This window comes from Triplophysa rosa, linkage group LG5, assembly GCF_024868665.1.
Source record: "Triplophysa rosa linkage group LG5, Trosa_1v2, whole genome shotgun sequence".
Taxonomy (NCBI): Eukaryota; Metazoa; Chordata; class Actinopteri; order Cypriniformes; family Nemacheilidae; genus Triplophysa; species Triplophysa rosa.
The window spans coordinates 28,586,900-28,601,920 of NC_079894.1; the positions used below are offsets into that span (position 1 = coordinate 28,586,900).

General features: G+C 48.3%; 1 protein-coding gene across 5 annotated transcripts in view; it reads right to left on the reverse strand.

Moving 5' to 3' along the window:
* Positions 1-42: 42 nt before the first annotated feature.
* Positions 43-15,021, reverse strand: part of LOC130554346 (adenylate cyclase type 1-like) — a 92,494-nt gene continuing 77,515 nt past the window's right edge. For 2 of the 5 annotated variants that reach the window (XM_057333922.1, XM_057333921.1), the window contains 5 exons: positions 4,834-4,931; positions 4,636-4,720; positions 3,892-3,981; positions 3,143-3,402; positions 43-2,136 (listed from right to left, as the gene is read on the reverse strand). In XM_057333922.1, the coding sequence (XP_057189905.1) occupies positions 1,917-2,136; positions 3,143-3,402; positions 3,892-3,981; positions 4,636-4,720; positions 4,834-4,931 (753 nt within the window). In that variant the 3' untranslated portion in view covers positions 43-1,916. Of the gene's footprint in view, positions 2,137-3,142; positions 3,403-3,891; positions 3,982-4,635; positions 4,721-4,833; positions 4,932-15,021 lie in introns of those variants that run through there. The other 3 variants (XM_057333924.1, XM_057333925.1, XM_057333927.1) reach the window with 3 other exon arrangements.

A 15,021-nucleotide genomic window follows, 5' to 3' on the forward strand; every position in this document is an offset into this window, starting at 1 on the left:
AAAGCGCTATATAAATAAAGTTGAGTTAAATACAAATTTGACCAAAAAAAATCATTTCAGTCAAAAAATAAGTGACGTGGTAAATGACGTTTCTTCTTTTTACTGGTCAGTACATCTAACTTGGGTGGTTTCACTGTGTAAAGTGTAAATGCAGATATCGTGTACGGGTCACTTTTAAAATAGGGTGTAAACGGGTGGTCAAAAAATTCTGATATAGTCACAAAAACGGAATTGGGGTTTCCTGTCATGTTGGATTTTTAGTTACTTCCTGTCTGTGTCATGTGTTTTGTAGTCTGTTGTAGTTTTTGGTGTTAATTAGTCTTCCCCAGGTGTGCCTTGTCATCTTGTTATGTTCTCTGTATTTAAGTCCATGGGTGCTTCTCAATGTGCCTCCTTGTTTCCTTGCTCCTCCGGCCGCCATCCGATGACCCGGATGGACCGCAGCCATCTTTAAGGACATCTCAATTCTCTAACTGCACCAGGTGGAGGCAGGGATCGAGGAGGCTTTCTGAGGAGTCATGAGTGAAGATACACAGGTGTTTCCTTTGCAGAAGTGTTTTATCAACTAAACCTGACCTGTATATATTCTTCTCCCCCTGCACATCGTCACATCTTTAGATCATATTCAAATATTGTAAACGTAGACCTATTTCAGACAGTATAGTTAATAGTAATATAGTTAATATTTATTTATGACATATATTTGACATGCCTTATATACATTTCTGAGCACGTTTAAGCATGTTTTTAACTTTATTTTAATGTAGTGGGGATTATGATGGCGATTAAGTATGTATTTAACTTTATTTTTAATATTTTCAATGTGCAATGTGTACAGTCCTCATTAACTGAAAGCGCTTTGAAGTGAAGCTAAAGAGAGCGAGGATATGCCATTTCACTTCTTTTAATTCCTCTGTCCTCACGTCTTTTCCTTGCTCCCTACCCTTGGATCCTGAAGGGGTGGAGCTAAGACGCGAGGAAAGGAAGTGAGGAAAGGAAACGAGGATGTACAAATAAGAATTGAGAAGCACCCCTTGTGATTCAGTTGTCTAGTGTCAGTCGTTATTTGATGTTGCTTTGGTTTCCTTGTTGTTTTAGTCCTTGTTTCTTTATTCTTTTGTTATTTTGTTACTTTGTCTTATGTTTAATAAATCTGCAACTGCATGTGTATCCGCTTCCAGCCTGGATTACTCATATGTTACAGTATTAAACATATTTGAAAGAAGTTTTAAATTAATTATTCTTTTTGCTTACCTCACCCCATGACTCTGGTGCTACCAAATTAAGGGCTGGTGCCACCTTTCTCAAATGTTAGTTTACAGCCCTGTGATAGTGTTTTTTGTGAGCTTACACACCACTTTAACATTACCTTTAGTAAACTCCGACTGACAAAGTCGAACATAAGAACTGCCAACGTGAATAAAAATCTTAAAAGCATTTTCATTTAGCATTAGCCAGCACTTTTAGCTTTGAAGTAATGTCAGTGTTCATTACTTGCTGTAACGGGCAAATCCGAAACAGTATATACATTATCACGCTGACTGTCCTCAACTAGCGTTCTGATGCGTGTCTCTAATTCTGTGATTTTCTCCGTCAGTCTGACTTCTTCCTTACATTTAGCCCATGTAAAACCCTCTTTGCTGACAGAAGAAGCTAAACTATACATGTGGCATGAGGTTCAGGACACATTACCAAGAGAAGAAGGCATGACTTACCTCAGTTATTGATGTTGTGATAGTAGAGGCGGTATGCAGATGCACAGTGTTGGATTGTAGGAAAAAGTAATAAAATGTAGACAATCACAGGAAAAAAGTGGAGCGCAGAGTCTAATAACAGCTATATATAGCTATTAGTTACCGAATATTCAACTAAAAGATGAGGAAACTCACAAAATTCAGGTAAGCTACAAATAAACGCTACATGCTACGTGCCAGAAAATGTTTTGATGAACTACAAAGCCAGGAGAGACTAATCTTAAATGGTCCATGTGTGGCTATGATCAGATTTTTTTGTACCTGTGTGGCCCATAGAAAGTCAAGGCGCAGTTTAAGTTCCAGATGTCTGGAGTGTAGGGCCAATGCGGTGGAGAAGACCGTTAGAGAAAGGATGGGCTCCAAACTACTGATCAAACCAGACCTGCATCCAAAAAACACAGTTCTAAATAACTTTATTTTTATCATTTTTATAAGAAACGTTATATTTTGTACATTGTAAACATTAGAGAAGCCCAGTGGTGTAGTCTAGTTTTTTGTAGTGAGTATACTCTGATCCCCCCAGCCTACTCACCTGTCCCATATCGACAACCCATGAGATTTATTGTCTCTAGCCTGACTTTCACGAGGCCAGTTCTCATCGCTTATCATCTAAAACAATTATATATGTACATTGTAGTGTAAGTTATCTCCCCCTTTGTCTCTCATTTATTGATTCACCACACAAACTAACGTTTGTGAAGTTGGCTAGTTAGATACAATTTAATATGCCAATAATCCCCTTACAGTTAATGATAACAATTATGCTCATTTTATTAAAGAATATGCAGTGGTTTTAAAAGTGGGGGCGAGTGATCAGCAGAAGAAGAGAAAGTTTAATACACCGGCGAACAGAGAAATGAGATTGCGACCCCGGGACGCTCTCGCGATGGAGGATGACCCCGCGTACAGCGTAGCATCAGCCTCGTCGGGCTCATTTTAGGTAACACCTGCTGCAGTGTCACCCGAAGCGACAGTAGCTTCAGGGGCAGTCTTCAGCAAACACGGAAATAGCGTAGTTTAAATGCTTGCCTTTTATGATATTTGGTTTCATATGTCCCGGTTGCACCAATGGTCCAAAATTAAGTTGTTGTTACATATCCTTGCGTATCCTTGTGATCTTTTCTAGTGGGTATACGGCGTATACCTGCATATCACGTAGACTACACCACTGGAGAAGCCTCTACTAGGATATTGCATGCGCTCTTCACATCATTGTGAGAACATTGCCACTTGCACCCAGGCCACTGCCCGGCTGGTTTAGTGCAGAAGTTCCTGCAATTTCCTGCATTTCTTAGCAGGACTGGCCCCTGCTACTATAAAGGTCTACATAGCAACTAATTTGTCCAATTTATAAGTATGCAGTGCATAATCATATCAAATGCTTTTACCCCGAAATTCGTCTGAATCCACTGAGCTCCAGAATTGTAATGTATATCAGCACCAGCACTAATAACAGGACCATTTTAGACACCCAGGAAACTCGGAGGAAGAGTGCCACTGTCAGTGTGCCCACCATGCAACATAAAAAAGTGTACTGGGCCCCCTCACATGGAAGCTCGGCCATGGTGTGGTTGACCCCACCAGTAGTGTCAATGATAACAATGGAGTGAGTGAAATTGGTGATCCAAAGCCACGGCATGCAGCCCACCTGAAAAAGAGCACCTTGTGTGGTAAGAGAACACATCCCTGACACAGAGTCCCTTTCATATGTATGGATATGCACGTTTAGCATTCACTAATACATGTGGCCAACATGCATAATAGCACTTTGTAACATTGGCCAAGAAATTCAGGAAGACACAAGGATCTAAGTGCAGCTATTTAATAAAACAATATAAAAGGAAACACTTTAACCTTCACTAATAAATGATGAACAAATATTATATAATGCCTGGATTCGTTAAGTATTATATAATATTTTGTTAATGACTTATTTATACACTTTTGTCCTTACATCTCTACTGTATGTAGTTATATGTTTACTGTGAATTTGTTGACTGCTACAGTGGCCTTGAAATGTTAGAATAGCTTTTCTGTTTTTATTTGATGTGATGTTTTAAATGAGAACAATGTAATGCATTTCTATGAAATTTAAGATGAAATTAAGTAATGGATTGTAAAAATTGTAAAGATTTACCACACAGGCCTGGGCCACTGCATATATTAGGAGCACTATGAATACACACAGAACTGTTCGGATCTGTAGGGTGAGGCACCCAGGAATACACTAAGAATGAAAGAGAGAGAAAGAAAGAGATTATGTGTTTCCCCAGATTACCAAACCAACAATGAGTTTTAAGAAAAGAAATCATGGTTAATATGTCAAGAATTTAAATTACAATGAAGCCTTTAAAAGGACAGTTTACCCAGGCATACAAAACCTGTCATCCTTTATTCACCCTACTGTTGTTCAAAACCTGTATGATTTTTTCAGTGGAAAACAAAAGAAAATATTGAGAGAAATGTCTCTGTTTTGTGAGGTTCTGCTGAAGAAAAAACTCTGGTTGGAAATGACAATAGGGTGAATAAATACATTTTCAGTTTGGGGTGAATTATCCCTTTTACATAAATGATGAATAAATGTATTGTTTTAAAACTTTTTTATATAATTTAAGAACCAAGCACCTGAACACTTGTAAACAAGCTAATATGTCTTAAATTATAAAAAATGTAATAAATAAAAATCGATTCCATTTTTATCGTTTTCATTATACTGTATGTCAGATTAATCCATCAAATGCATTTGAACTGAATTACCCTAAAAAATGACGTTAAAACCTTTTACCATCTCAAGAAACAGTACAAATCTTATGAATATTACAATTTTACTTCTGTAAGACTGACATTAATTGTTGAATTGGACTCATGGGCTTTAAATTACCTGAACTCTAGTGATGTGCAAATACATGACACACGCCACTAGAAAACAAATGCAGAAAACCAAGAGTACCAACACGACAGTCCCCCTAAAAACATGGAAAACAACCAGAATCAGCGCTAGTCCTTTAATTGTAAGATTATCAATTGCATGAAATGTCTTTTTCATGTAAAAGTTAATGCAGTCACTCAAACAGCATACTGTGGTATGATGAGTATGTAGAGGATGCCGAACATCGCAGCGAAGAACAGAGACAGCACCACAGCGCCAGTGAAATACTCATCATTCAGCTGATGATACTGCAAGAGAACCAAACCACACCATTAAACTTAAAAAAAAAAAAAAACACCATGAAACGTCTTGGTTACGGATGTAACCTCGGTTCCCTGATGGAGGGAACGAGACATTGTGTCGAACCGACAGAATGGGGTTTGTCTTGAGAACCTATCATCTTCTGAGTATTTAGAAAAGGCCAATGAAAATTGGCGAATGAAATTTGCATGCCGGGCTCCTCCCCGGATGTCCGGGTATAAGAGGGAAGCTGGCATGCTCATTCATTCACCTGTTGGTCTGAGGAGCCTAAAGCATCCTCCCCCGACCGCTGGGGTGGGCGGCCAGTGTTGTGGCATGAGGGACACAACATCTCGTTCCCTCCATCAGGGAACCGAGGTTACATCCGTAACCAAGACGTTCCCTTTCTGTCGGTCTCTCGACGTTGTGTCGAACCGACAGAATGGGGTTCCTATGGAAAACGCCACAGCACTGAGCCGCGTCACAATCTCTGCGGAGTGACGTTGACTGGCCTGGGCGAGTCAGACGAACACGCTAACGCGAAATTATGACCCTCCAGTGGAGTGGAAGGGGAACCCAGAGCTTTACACAAAGTTGGGAAGCCCCTGTCACCAGCCGTCACGGGCGGAGGCTTAGTTCTCTAAATGGCGACAAGCCACCCAGCACCGTACGGGCCACTGGGTAAGCATTATTCCCCCTGGGGGAAAAACGCTGCAGAGGCCACTACCTACCGTAGGGAGGAATAGTGGAGACACCACATGGTCTCACCATCAGGGGAGAACTCATGGGAGGAATGTGCGGATTGCCAGAGTTAACCGCAAGGTGGGAGTCCACCTGGGGAGGTCATGGGTTGCCAAGGTGGGATGAGGATACATCAGACAGAACATGTATGAGGATACATCAGACGGAACAGCCCACGGAGGGGGGGTTACCACGTCTGGAGCACTAGGTCCGGTTAGAGCTATGTGGGAGATAACTCAACTGTTCCCCGGCCTAAGGGGACAGGGCTGCTCTGCCCAGCCTGTCCCCTGGAAGGGTGCTTAGTGATGGATGGAATGCCTGTTCTTTACCTGAGGAGAAAGAAGTGAGGCGGGATCGCCACTGCTCCCCCTGGAGGGGGAAGGGCTTCCGCAGGCGTACGCCCTACCAGCTGCCGGTCCCACACCTAGCCAGGATGCGGGCTGACACCGGTTCAGCGCGTAGGTATTAGAACATCACGGAGTTGTTGGGCATAGCCCAACCCGCAGCTCTGCAGATGTCTGCCAGAGAGGCACCCTGAGGCAGTGCCCATGAGGGGTGTGCCTAACTCCCAACGGGCAGGGGCGAATAGAGATCGGAATGCCCTAACAAGTGCATCCACAATCCAGTGCACCAGCCTCTGTTTGGAGACAGCCCTCCCTTCTGCTGACCTCCGAAACAAACAAAGAGCTGCTCAGAGCTTTTGGGCTCTGCGTGCGGTCCAAGTAGAGGCACCGTGCGCATACTGGACACAACACGGATAGGTTGGGTCTTCCTCCCAGGTGGGGAGCGCCTGCAGGTTCACCACCTGGTCTCTCGGGAGAGTGGTGGGAACCTTGGGCACGTAGCTGGGGAGGGGTCTCAAGATAACGTGAGAATCCCGGCCCCGAGTTCTAGGCAATCTGTGGACACGGAGGGAGCTTGCCGATCCCCTACCCTCTTGGAGGTGAGCGCCATGCGGAAAGCCATCTTTATCAAGACTGAGAAAGAGCGGCAACCCCGAGAGGTTCGAAGGGGGGCGGGGCCTCTTAAGGTCCGCCACCTAGGTCGCAAGAGGGTACGGAGCGAGGAAGGTGGTCACTCTCTCGCGCCCCTTAGGAACCTAATGACCAGGCCGTGCTGTCCCAGAGGCTACATTCCCAGTGTGGAGGGGGAGAGGTTACTCCCCAGTCACTCTTGAGGACGGGACAGCTCGTACCCGACCGAGCAACTCCGCGGGTCTTCTCACCGAGAAGAGCACCAGGACGAGAAGAGGCGCCACCTATGGGCGTATAGCCGCCCAGTGGCCGAAGCCCTAGCCTGAGTGACGTTCCAACCAGACCGGGGGTGGGTCACTCAGGATCTCCTCGTCCTGTCCAGACATGGAGACCAGGTTCTGCCTGGGATGCCGTAACGTGCCCCTTCCCCTGGGGAAGCAGTTCGCCAGGGGGAGCGGCCAGAGGGGAGTCGTTGTAAGAGCCTTAGCTCAGAGAACAAAGTCCTGGTTAGGCCAAGGGGCGTAACTAGTACCACTTGATGCTCCTCTTCCCTGTCCTTGCACAGGACCCTGTGCAATGAGGCTCACTGGGGGGAAGCGTACTTCCACTTGTCCCGCGACCAGCTGTGCGCAAGGGCATCCGTGCCAAGGGTTGCCTCGGACAGGGAGTACCAAAGCGGACAATGGGTGGAGTCCGGGGAAGCAACAGGACCACCTGTGCCTGGCCGAACCTCTCCCAAATGAGCTAGCTGCGTGGGGATGGAGTCGCCACTCCCCGCGAGGCGTCGACTGACGAGAGAGCGCATCGGCTGTCTGGTTCAGGACGCCTGGGAAGTGTGTGGCTCGCAGAGAACTGATCACCTGCTGACTCCAGAGGAGGAGGCGCCGGGCGAGTCATGTTTAGCTGCCGTGAGCGAATCCAATGATATACGCCACAGCAGCTGTGCTGTCCGACCGGACCAGCACGTGCCTGCCCTGCACGAGAGGTAGTAGCCTCCTCAATCCAAGTAGCACAACCAACAACTCTAGGCAGTTGAAATGCCAACGCAGGCGGGGGCCCGTCCACCGCCCCGACACTGCTTGCACGTTTGCACACGGCACCCCAACCCCAAGAAGGTCATGGAGACCAAGGGGTTAGGGTGTGTCGGCAGAAAGCGTGTGACCATACGCCTGCTGCCGGTGTGCCACGCTCTCCAAGGAACTTGACTCTGTAGCCAGTGTTGGAGCGGTCGTATGTGCATCGACCCGAGGGGGACCACCCCCGCCGAGGATGCCATGTATCCCAGGAGCCTCTGAAATTGTTTCAGGGAGACCGCTGACTGTCTGAAAGCTTCAGGCAGTCTGATCGGGTGCGCTCTGTAGTCAGTCGCACTGCCTCTGGGAGGCCGCGTGGGTGCGGGCTTCCTCGTCGCGGGTCTCGCGCCCCCCGCGGGGGGTGAGCAGGGCCGCTCATGAGAACAGAGTCGAGTTCCCTACCGAGAAAGAGGACGCTCTGCATCGGGGAGAGCTTGCTCTTCTCAGCTGACCTGCAGTCCCACCGATCTAGGTGCCGGAGCACCAGGTCCCTGTGTGTACACAACAGATCTCAAGAGTGCGCCAAGCTGAGCCAGCCCTAAGGGGAAGGAGGGCGGCTTCCACGACCTTCGTAAAGACTCGTGGAGACAGGGACAGACCGAAGGGGAGGACCCTGTACTGATATGCCCGTCCCTCGAACACGAACCGTCGGAACGGCCGATGTCGAGGGAGGATCGTGAGTACGCGTCCTTCAGGTCGACTGCCATGAACCAGTCCTGACACCTGGCGGACGTCAGGATGCGCTTCTGCGTGATCAACCTGAAAGGCAGCTACTGTGCAGGTGCCTGTTCAGAACACACAGACCCAAGATAGGGCGCAACCCCCCCCCCTTCCTTGGGGACAATGAAGTACAGGCTGTAAAACCCGCTGAACATCTCGGCTGGTGAGACGGGCTCGATCACTCCCTTCACCAGAAGGGTGGCGGCCTCGGCCCAAAGTACGGGGACATCCTAGCCTCTGACTGAGGTATATCGGATGCTGAACTTGGCGGGCGTGAGGCGACTGGATCGCGTAGCCGAGACGGATCGTCTTTCCTAGCCAGCCTGACAGTCTGGGAAGCCGGACAGGCTTCCAGAAATGAGACGGGGACTAAAAGTACGATCTTTTTCATCGTCCCCCCGGGTTGTGGTTCGATGGCAAGCAGTACGGATTCCTTGCTGGGGGAGGTCCCCTGGGGAGGAGATCGGCTCTGCTGTTTTTCCTGCCTGGCGACTGCGCAGCTCGACGCCCTGTCTGACTGAGAGTGCTGACGTCTGGTGTTTATACTCGACATAGCGCTTCGCCATGACGCAACGTCGAGTTTGCCGTTCACCATCGTGCAGAGGGTGGGAGCGGCTGTGATAACCCAGAGAGAGAGGAAAAACTCCTTAGAGAGTAAGTGGGCGCTAGCCCCCCGGAGGGGGCCAGCAGATGGAGAGATGGAGCAGGATCCGTCCCTATAAGACTTCCCAGCGATGTGGCTGGGGTCGGGCCCAATGGTAGCCTCGATCCCCCTGAGGTCTTCCCATGAGGGCCGCTTCACCGCGGCTGCTGATGGGGCGATGGTCTCATCTTCGCTGTCTCCTCCAGGGGGGGCCGCCTGAGTGGGGGGCGCCAGAGCTGGAGGGCGTCGAAGAGGACCAGGGCTGCTGGGAAGCAGACAGTGCACGGGACTCGACGGCCGAGGCGGCCGAGTTGCGGCACGGAGGACTGCTTCTTTACTGTCGAGAACCCTCCGGGGGAGGCCGCGCGCGGGTCTCGCGCCCCCTGATGGGCGGGGGGTGAGCGGGGTTGCAGCGGCTCGACAGTAACACCAACCAGCCCCCCCTTGCGAGACGGGTGCGTCGAGAAAGCAGACCTTCTCGGCGTTACTCATCTGCGCAAGGATCGGCCAGAGGAGTTTCTCATGGACCACAAGTGTGGACATCGTCCGACCCAGGGCCCGCGTGGTCACCTTGGTCGCCCGTAGAGCGAGGTCGGTGGCGGCGCGGAGTTCCTGCATAAGCGCTGGGTCGGTCTTACCCTCGTGGAGCTCTCTCAACGCCCTGGCCTGGCAGGAGCCATAGCGTGGAGAGAGGAGGCAGCTTGGTCCGCCGCAATGTAAGCTCTCGACACCAGAGATGCCGAGACACCACATGCTTTGGACGGGAGTCTAGGTCGAGCCCCCCCAGGTGGCCGCCACCTACGGGCACGAGTGCACCGCGGCGGCAAACTCCACCTGGGGGACACCGACGCATCCTCCAGCTGTCTCAACCTCGAGGGAAGAGAGGGTGACAGAACTTTGTTTGACGTGAAACGTGCCGGAAAGGGGCGTTCCAGGTCTTACAAAGTTCCTCATGCACTTCCGGTAAACACGGCACTGGGGGCGGGCGCGGCTTGGAGCCGCGCTCAAACCCGAGGCGCCATGTAGCCAGCCGCGAGCGCCGGGAGAGGCAGTGCGGGCACTGCAACCCAACACTCACGGCGGCCCGGGAAAGCATGGCCGACATCTCGACATCCGCTTTTTCCTGGGCTCGACCCCCCGAGGGAGGGAGCCCGAAGAATCGTCGGAGTCGGATGGCAGTACGTCACCCCCCGATGCTGCAAGAGACCTCTCATCATCACGCATCGTGTCCGAATACGTGATTGAGGAATAAGACGGCGGACCGTCTTTTTGGGGAACGGTCAGACGAGCGAAACGAGGTGTGAACGGTCCGTGAGCCGTGGCTGGCGGATTATCGCTCACAGTAATCCTCATCTCACCCTCGCTGCTTGCCATAGCGGACGGCAGGGCCGTAGTCCTGCCGCCACGGAACGGGGAGCAAACGAGGTGGTGGCTGAGTCCCGTGGGAACACAGCCACCTGTGACGCAACGTCTGAATCGTCACCGCCCGCAGTGCGGGCAGGACGTATCCACAACGTCTGCCCCAGCGTACTGGAAGCAGGCATTGTGTCCGTCCCCCTCCTCGATGAGTGTGTTGCACCCATGAGAACAGCGGGACAAGCCACGCTGGAGAAATTTGCTCTTTTAGAAAAGGAAATTTGCTCGAACACCTCCGGAACTGCCGAGACGCCCAGGGGAGAGTCACTGCAGGAAGGGACCGTCCGCTGTCCACGTCGTAGATTCCAGCAGAAAGAATGATCACCAAGATCGTAGAGAAGCTCATCAGATGCGTAGGCTCTGAAGAAAAAAAGGTGAATGAATGAGCGCGCCGGCTTCCCTCTTATACCCGGACATCCGGGGAGGAGCCCGGCATGCAAATTTCATTCGCCAATTTTCATTGGCCTTTTCTAAATACTCAGAAGAAGATAGGTTCTCAAGACAAACCCCATTCTGTCGGTTCGACACAATGTCAAGAGACCGACAGAAAGGGAACCACATTAACCTCTTCAGTTCTGGTCCACATAGCTCTAACCGGACCTAGTGCTCCAGACGTGGTAACACCCCCTCCGTGGGCTGTTCCGTCTGATGTATCCTCATGATTGGTTCCCACCTTGGCAACCCATGACCTCCCCAGGTGGACTCCCACCTTGCGGTTCTCCTGCAGCACTTCTTCCAATGAGTTCTCCCCTGTTGGTGAGACCATGTGGTGTCTCCACTAATTCCTCCCTACGGTAGGTAGTGGCCTCTGCAGCGTTTTTCCCCCAGGGGGAATAATGCTTACCCAGTGGCCCGTACGGTGCCGGGCGGCTTCTCGCCATTTAGAGAATTAGGCCTACGCCCGTGACGGTCGGCGTTAGGGGGCTTCCCAAGTTTTTGTGGAAAGCTCTGGGTCCCCCTTCCTCTCCACTGGAAGGTCATAATTTCGCGTTAGCATGTTCGTCTGACTCGCCCAGGTGAATGAATGAGCACGCCGGCTTCCCTATTATACCCGGAGGAGCCCGGCATGCAAATTTCATTCGCCAATTTTCATTGGCCTTTTCTAAATACTCAGAAGATGATAGGTTCTCAAGACAAACCCCATTCTGTCGGTTCGACACAACGTCTCGTTCCCTCCATCAGGGAACCGAGGTTACATCCGTAACCAAGACGTTTTTACCTGAATTTAAAAGAGTGCCCTATCCACATACAGTGGAGTGAACTTAACAATTTGGCAATAATTCTGTTATGTTATATGAGTTATCTGAGTGATATATGAGTTTCTGTGATATAAACATGAAATTGAATTTCATTTGTATAATTTTAACATACAAAGATTCCCTAAAACATCTATGTATGCAATTTTTGATCCCATTTATAACGGAAAATAAATAATGTTGCAGTCAGGGAAAAATTATGAGAAACACTAACAGGGTATATACAGGAATCATGGAGCTAAATTTAATACTTTTTAAGACCTTTTTCAAGACTCTTTGCATACATTATAAGACCTCATTGGCACTTTTTTTGTTTTAATCGGTTACATTGGCGAAACTTTAACTTACATTTACTATATAATGATTGTAAGATAGCACAACTAAACAGTCTTAGTTTGTAACAACTCCTTATTAATTAAACATGATTTAGAAGGGTGGGAACGAAGCACAAGAGAATGAATTGAGTGACTAACCCAATGCAAGGTTTATTATAAAGAGAAACGAGGCTACGCTAAACGCCTTCCGACAGAGCAGTACACCTCACAGTTACTCCCAGAGACGGCCCCTCAGCCATGCTTCCAACTCTTTATCCTCCAACCATGTTGTTTAACAACCAGGAGTAAATGGACCTCCCACTATTTGCCTTCCTACTCAATGATTAAATTCAGGCAAACTTTAGCATATGACCTCTTTGGACTAGGGATGCATGGAAGTGAAAATTCTTGGCCGAAGCCGAATAAAAATGAAACACTTGGCCGAATACCGAACACGGCTTTTCTTATTTCTTCTATTTATTTAGCCAATTTTTTCACTATTGCATGAACTGAATGGTCGAAATGTGATTTTTATATTTTGTCTTGCTTTTCATTATAATACTGTTTCGTTTCTGGTAGACGAAGGAGACGAAGGTAATCCACAGTGAGAACACATTTAATGAAAGCACTCGATACAAATAAACAGAACTCCAAGAAGGCAGTTACCACACAGTAGACAAGACAAAGAACAAATGAAAGAGGCAGTGGCTAAATAGTGTACAAGTGATGACGTTAACAACTAACAGGTGCGAGCTAAACAAATGAGGTACATCTAAGGGATCGTGGCAAAATTAAGTCCAATGGCAAAACTGGAGAAAACTAAATAGGGAAACAGATGTAAATGTAACATAACGCCACAGCCTGACAACGCAGAAGGCGGCGGATGGTCGACGACTGACTAAGGTGGAGCCGGAGGGACGAGGGAGCCTGGTGAAGCCAGAGGGATGCCGGGACACGGTGGAGACGAGGGAGCTATGAGCAGAGATGTAGCCGCTGGGTCGAAGGACCGAGGTGGAGTTTGGGTCTCGGACGCTGAGGGCGGAGGGAGGGAGGGAGGGCGGTCTGGGAGCTTGGGGACTGACGAAGGAGAGTTGGCTGCTGAGGGAGGGCTGGGCAAGACCAGCGGGGACTGCAGCAGCCAATAGTCAACGTCATTTGTCCAGTCTAAAAATTCAGAGGCCGTTTGTAGCTCACCCTCAGCGGCGGGAGTATGGGCGGGGCTTCCCTCGAGGCCCTGGAAGTCCACCACGGTGACAGACAATGTTGCCGGCTCACCCACTTGGTCAGACGCGTCTCGTGGCTCATGCTCCAGGGCGAACTCAGGCTAAGTCGCAGGGTTGCATACTGGCTTCGGTGTCGCGGTGGGCTTAGGCTCTCCATCCGCGGTGACGTCTGGTGGGGTCTTCATGCTGGAGGATGGTGGCTGGCTGGCCTCTGGTTCGGGGCGCCCACGCCGTTTCTCATGGCGATGAGGCATTGTGGAGGAGTGCGGAATGGCTATGGGGTGAGCCTCTCTCTCTCTCTCTCTCTCTCTCTCTCTCTCTCTCTGCGCGGGTTGATCATATCTAGGGGTGCCCCCGAATCGTCGACGATTCGATGCTTCGATCGGAGGACTCTGATTCGACTACCAATCTCACAGTCGAATCTTCGCAGAGGTGTTATGCAATGGGGACTTTTGGAACTGAAAGCAAGCGTGCGCGTCAGGGGGTGCGCAGGAAAAAAGGTGAAAGGGACTTTTTGACTGTTTAAATGGTAAGATGCTTTATTGCATTCCTCCTTTACATGCGGTAAATAAAGTCACTTTATTGGTAGTTCATTGGTAATGAACGTGCTGCATTCTCATTTGTAAAAGATAATTAATGATCAAGTAGGTCTAGTTTTAAAAATAGTTTTGAGGCGAGATCTGGTCTATTGTATTGCACAGCATTGTTATGTGATGTTTAAGGAACATTTATTTTAGTATTTGTGGCTTGTGTTTTCAAAATTATGTTCCCCTGCATTTCAGACATTTTGCCTAAACACATTTATTTTGCACATTATGACCTGATTCTGGCTTATTTCATTTATTTATTATAAAGGTATATTCTGTTCTAAACAAATTCTGTAAATTAATGTTTGATTGTTTTTTGGTGCATCAATGTTGCGCAGTACCCTTAACCACCTGGTGTTGTCCACACATACACGGGCGCGTGTGCACACACTTAAACACATGCACACGTCTGATTCGACTATCAGTCGACTATAGGCAAGACGTGACAATTCTGATTCGACTATGTAAATTCTTAGTCGGGGACACCCCTAATCATATCACACGTCATGCTTTTTTTGCTATTTTCAGTTGCCGAACATTCGGTGCATCCCTACTTTGGACAAATATGAAAAAACGAAACAAAATGTAATACCTTGGAAAATGGCATTTAAGACTTTTTAATATTTTTAATGGCCTTAATTTTCGCTAAATTTATTTATCAACTTTTAATACTTTTTAAGACCCCGCGGACACCCTAACTAATGATTAATTTAATATACCCTGACAGCCATATAAACTCTGCAGTCTGTAACTATTGACGGATGTTCCATAAAACCCTCATCGTCAGCAAGGAATCTGGGTGTTTTATTTGATAGTAATCGGTCATTTGAAAGCCATGTTGCCAACACATGTACAACCACGTTTTTCCATTTTAAGAATATATCTAAACTACGTCATATGCTGTCACTATCAGATGCAGAGAAGCTAATTCATGCATTCATGATGTCAAGACTAGATTATTGTAATGCATTTAACTATTAGGTGGTTGCCCTGCAGGCTTATTACAAAAACTTCAGCTAGTTCAAAATGCAGCAGCTCGAGTTCTTACGTGAACAAAAAGTATGAGCATATTAGCCCGGTTCTGTCAACATTGCACTGGTTACCTATTAAGCAACGCATTAACTTAAAAATCTTACTGATTACCTAAAAAG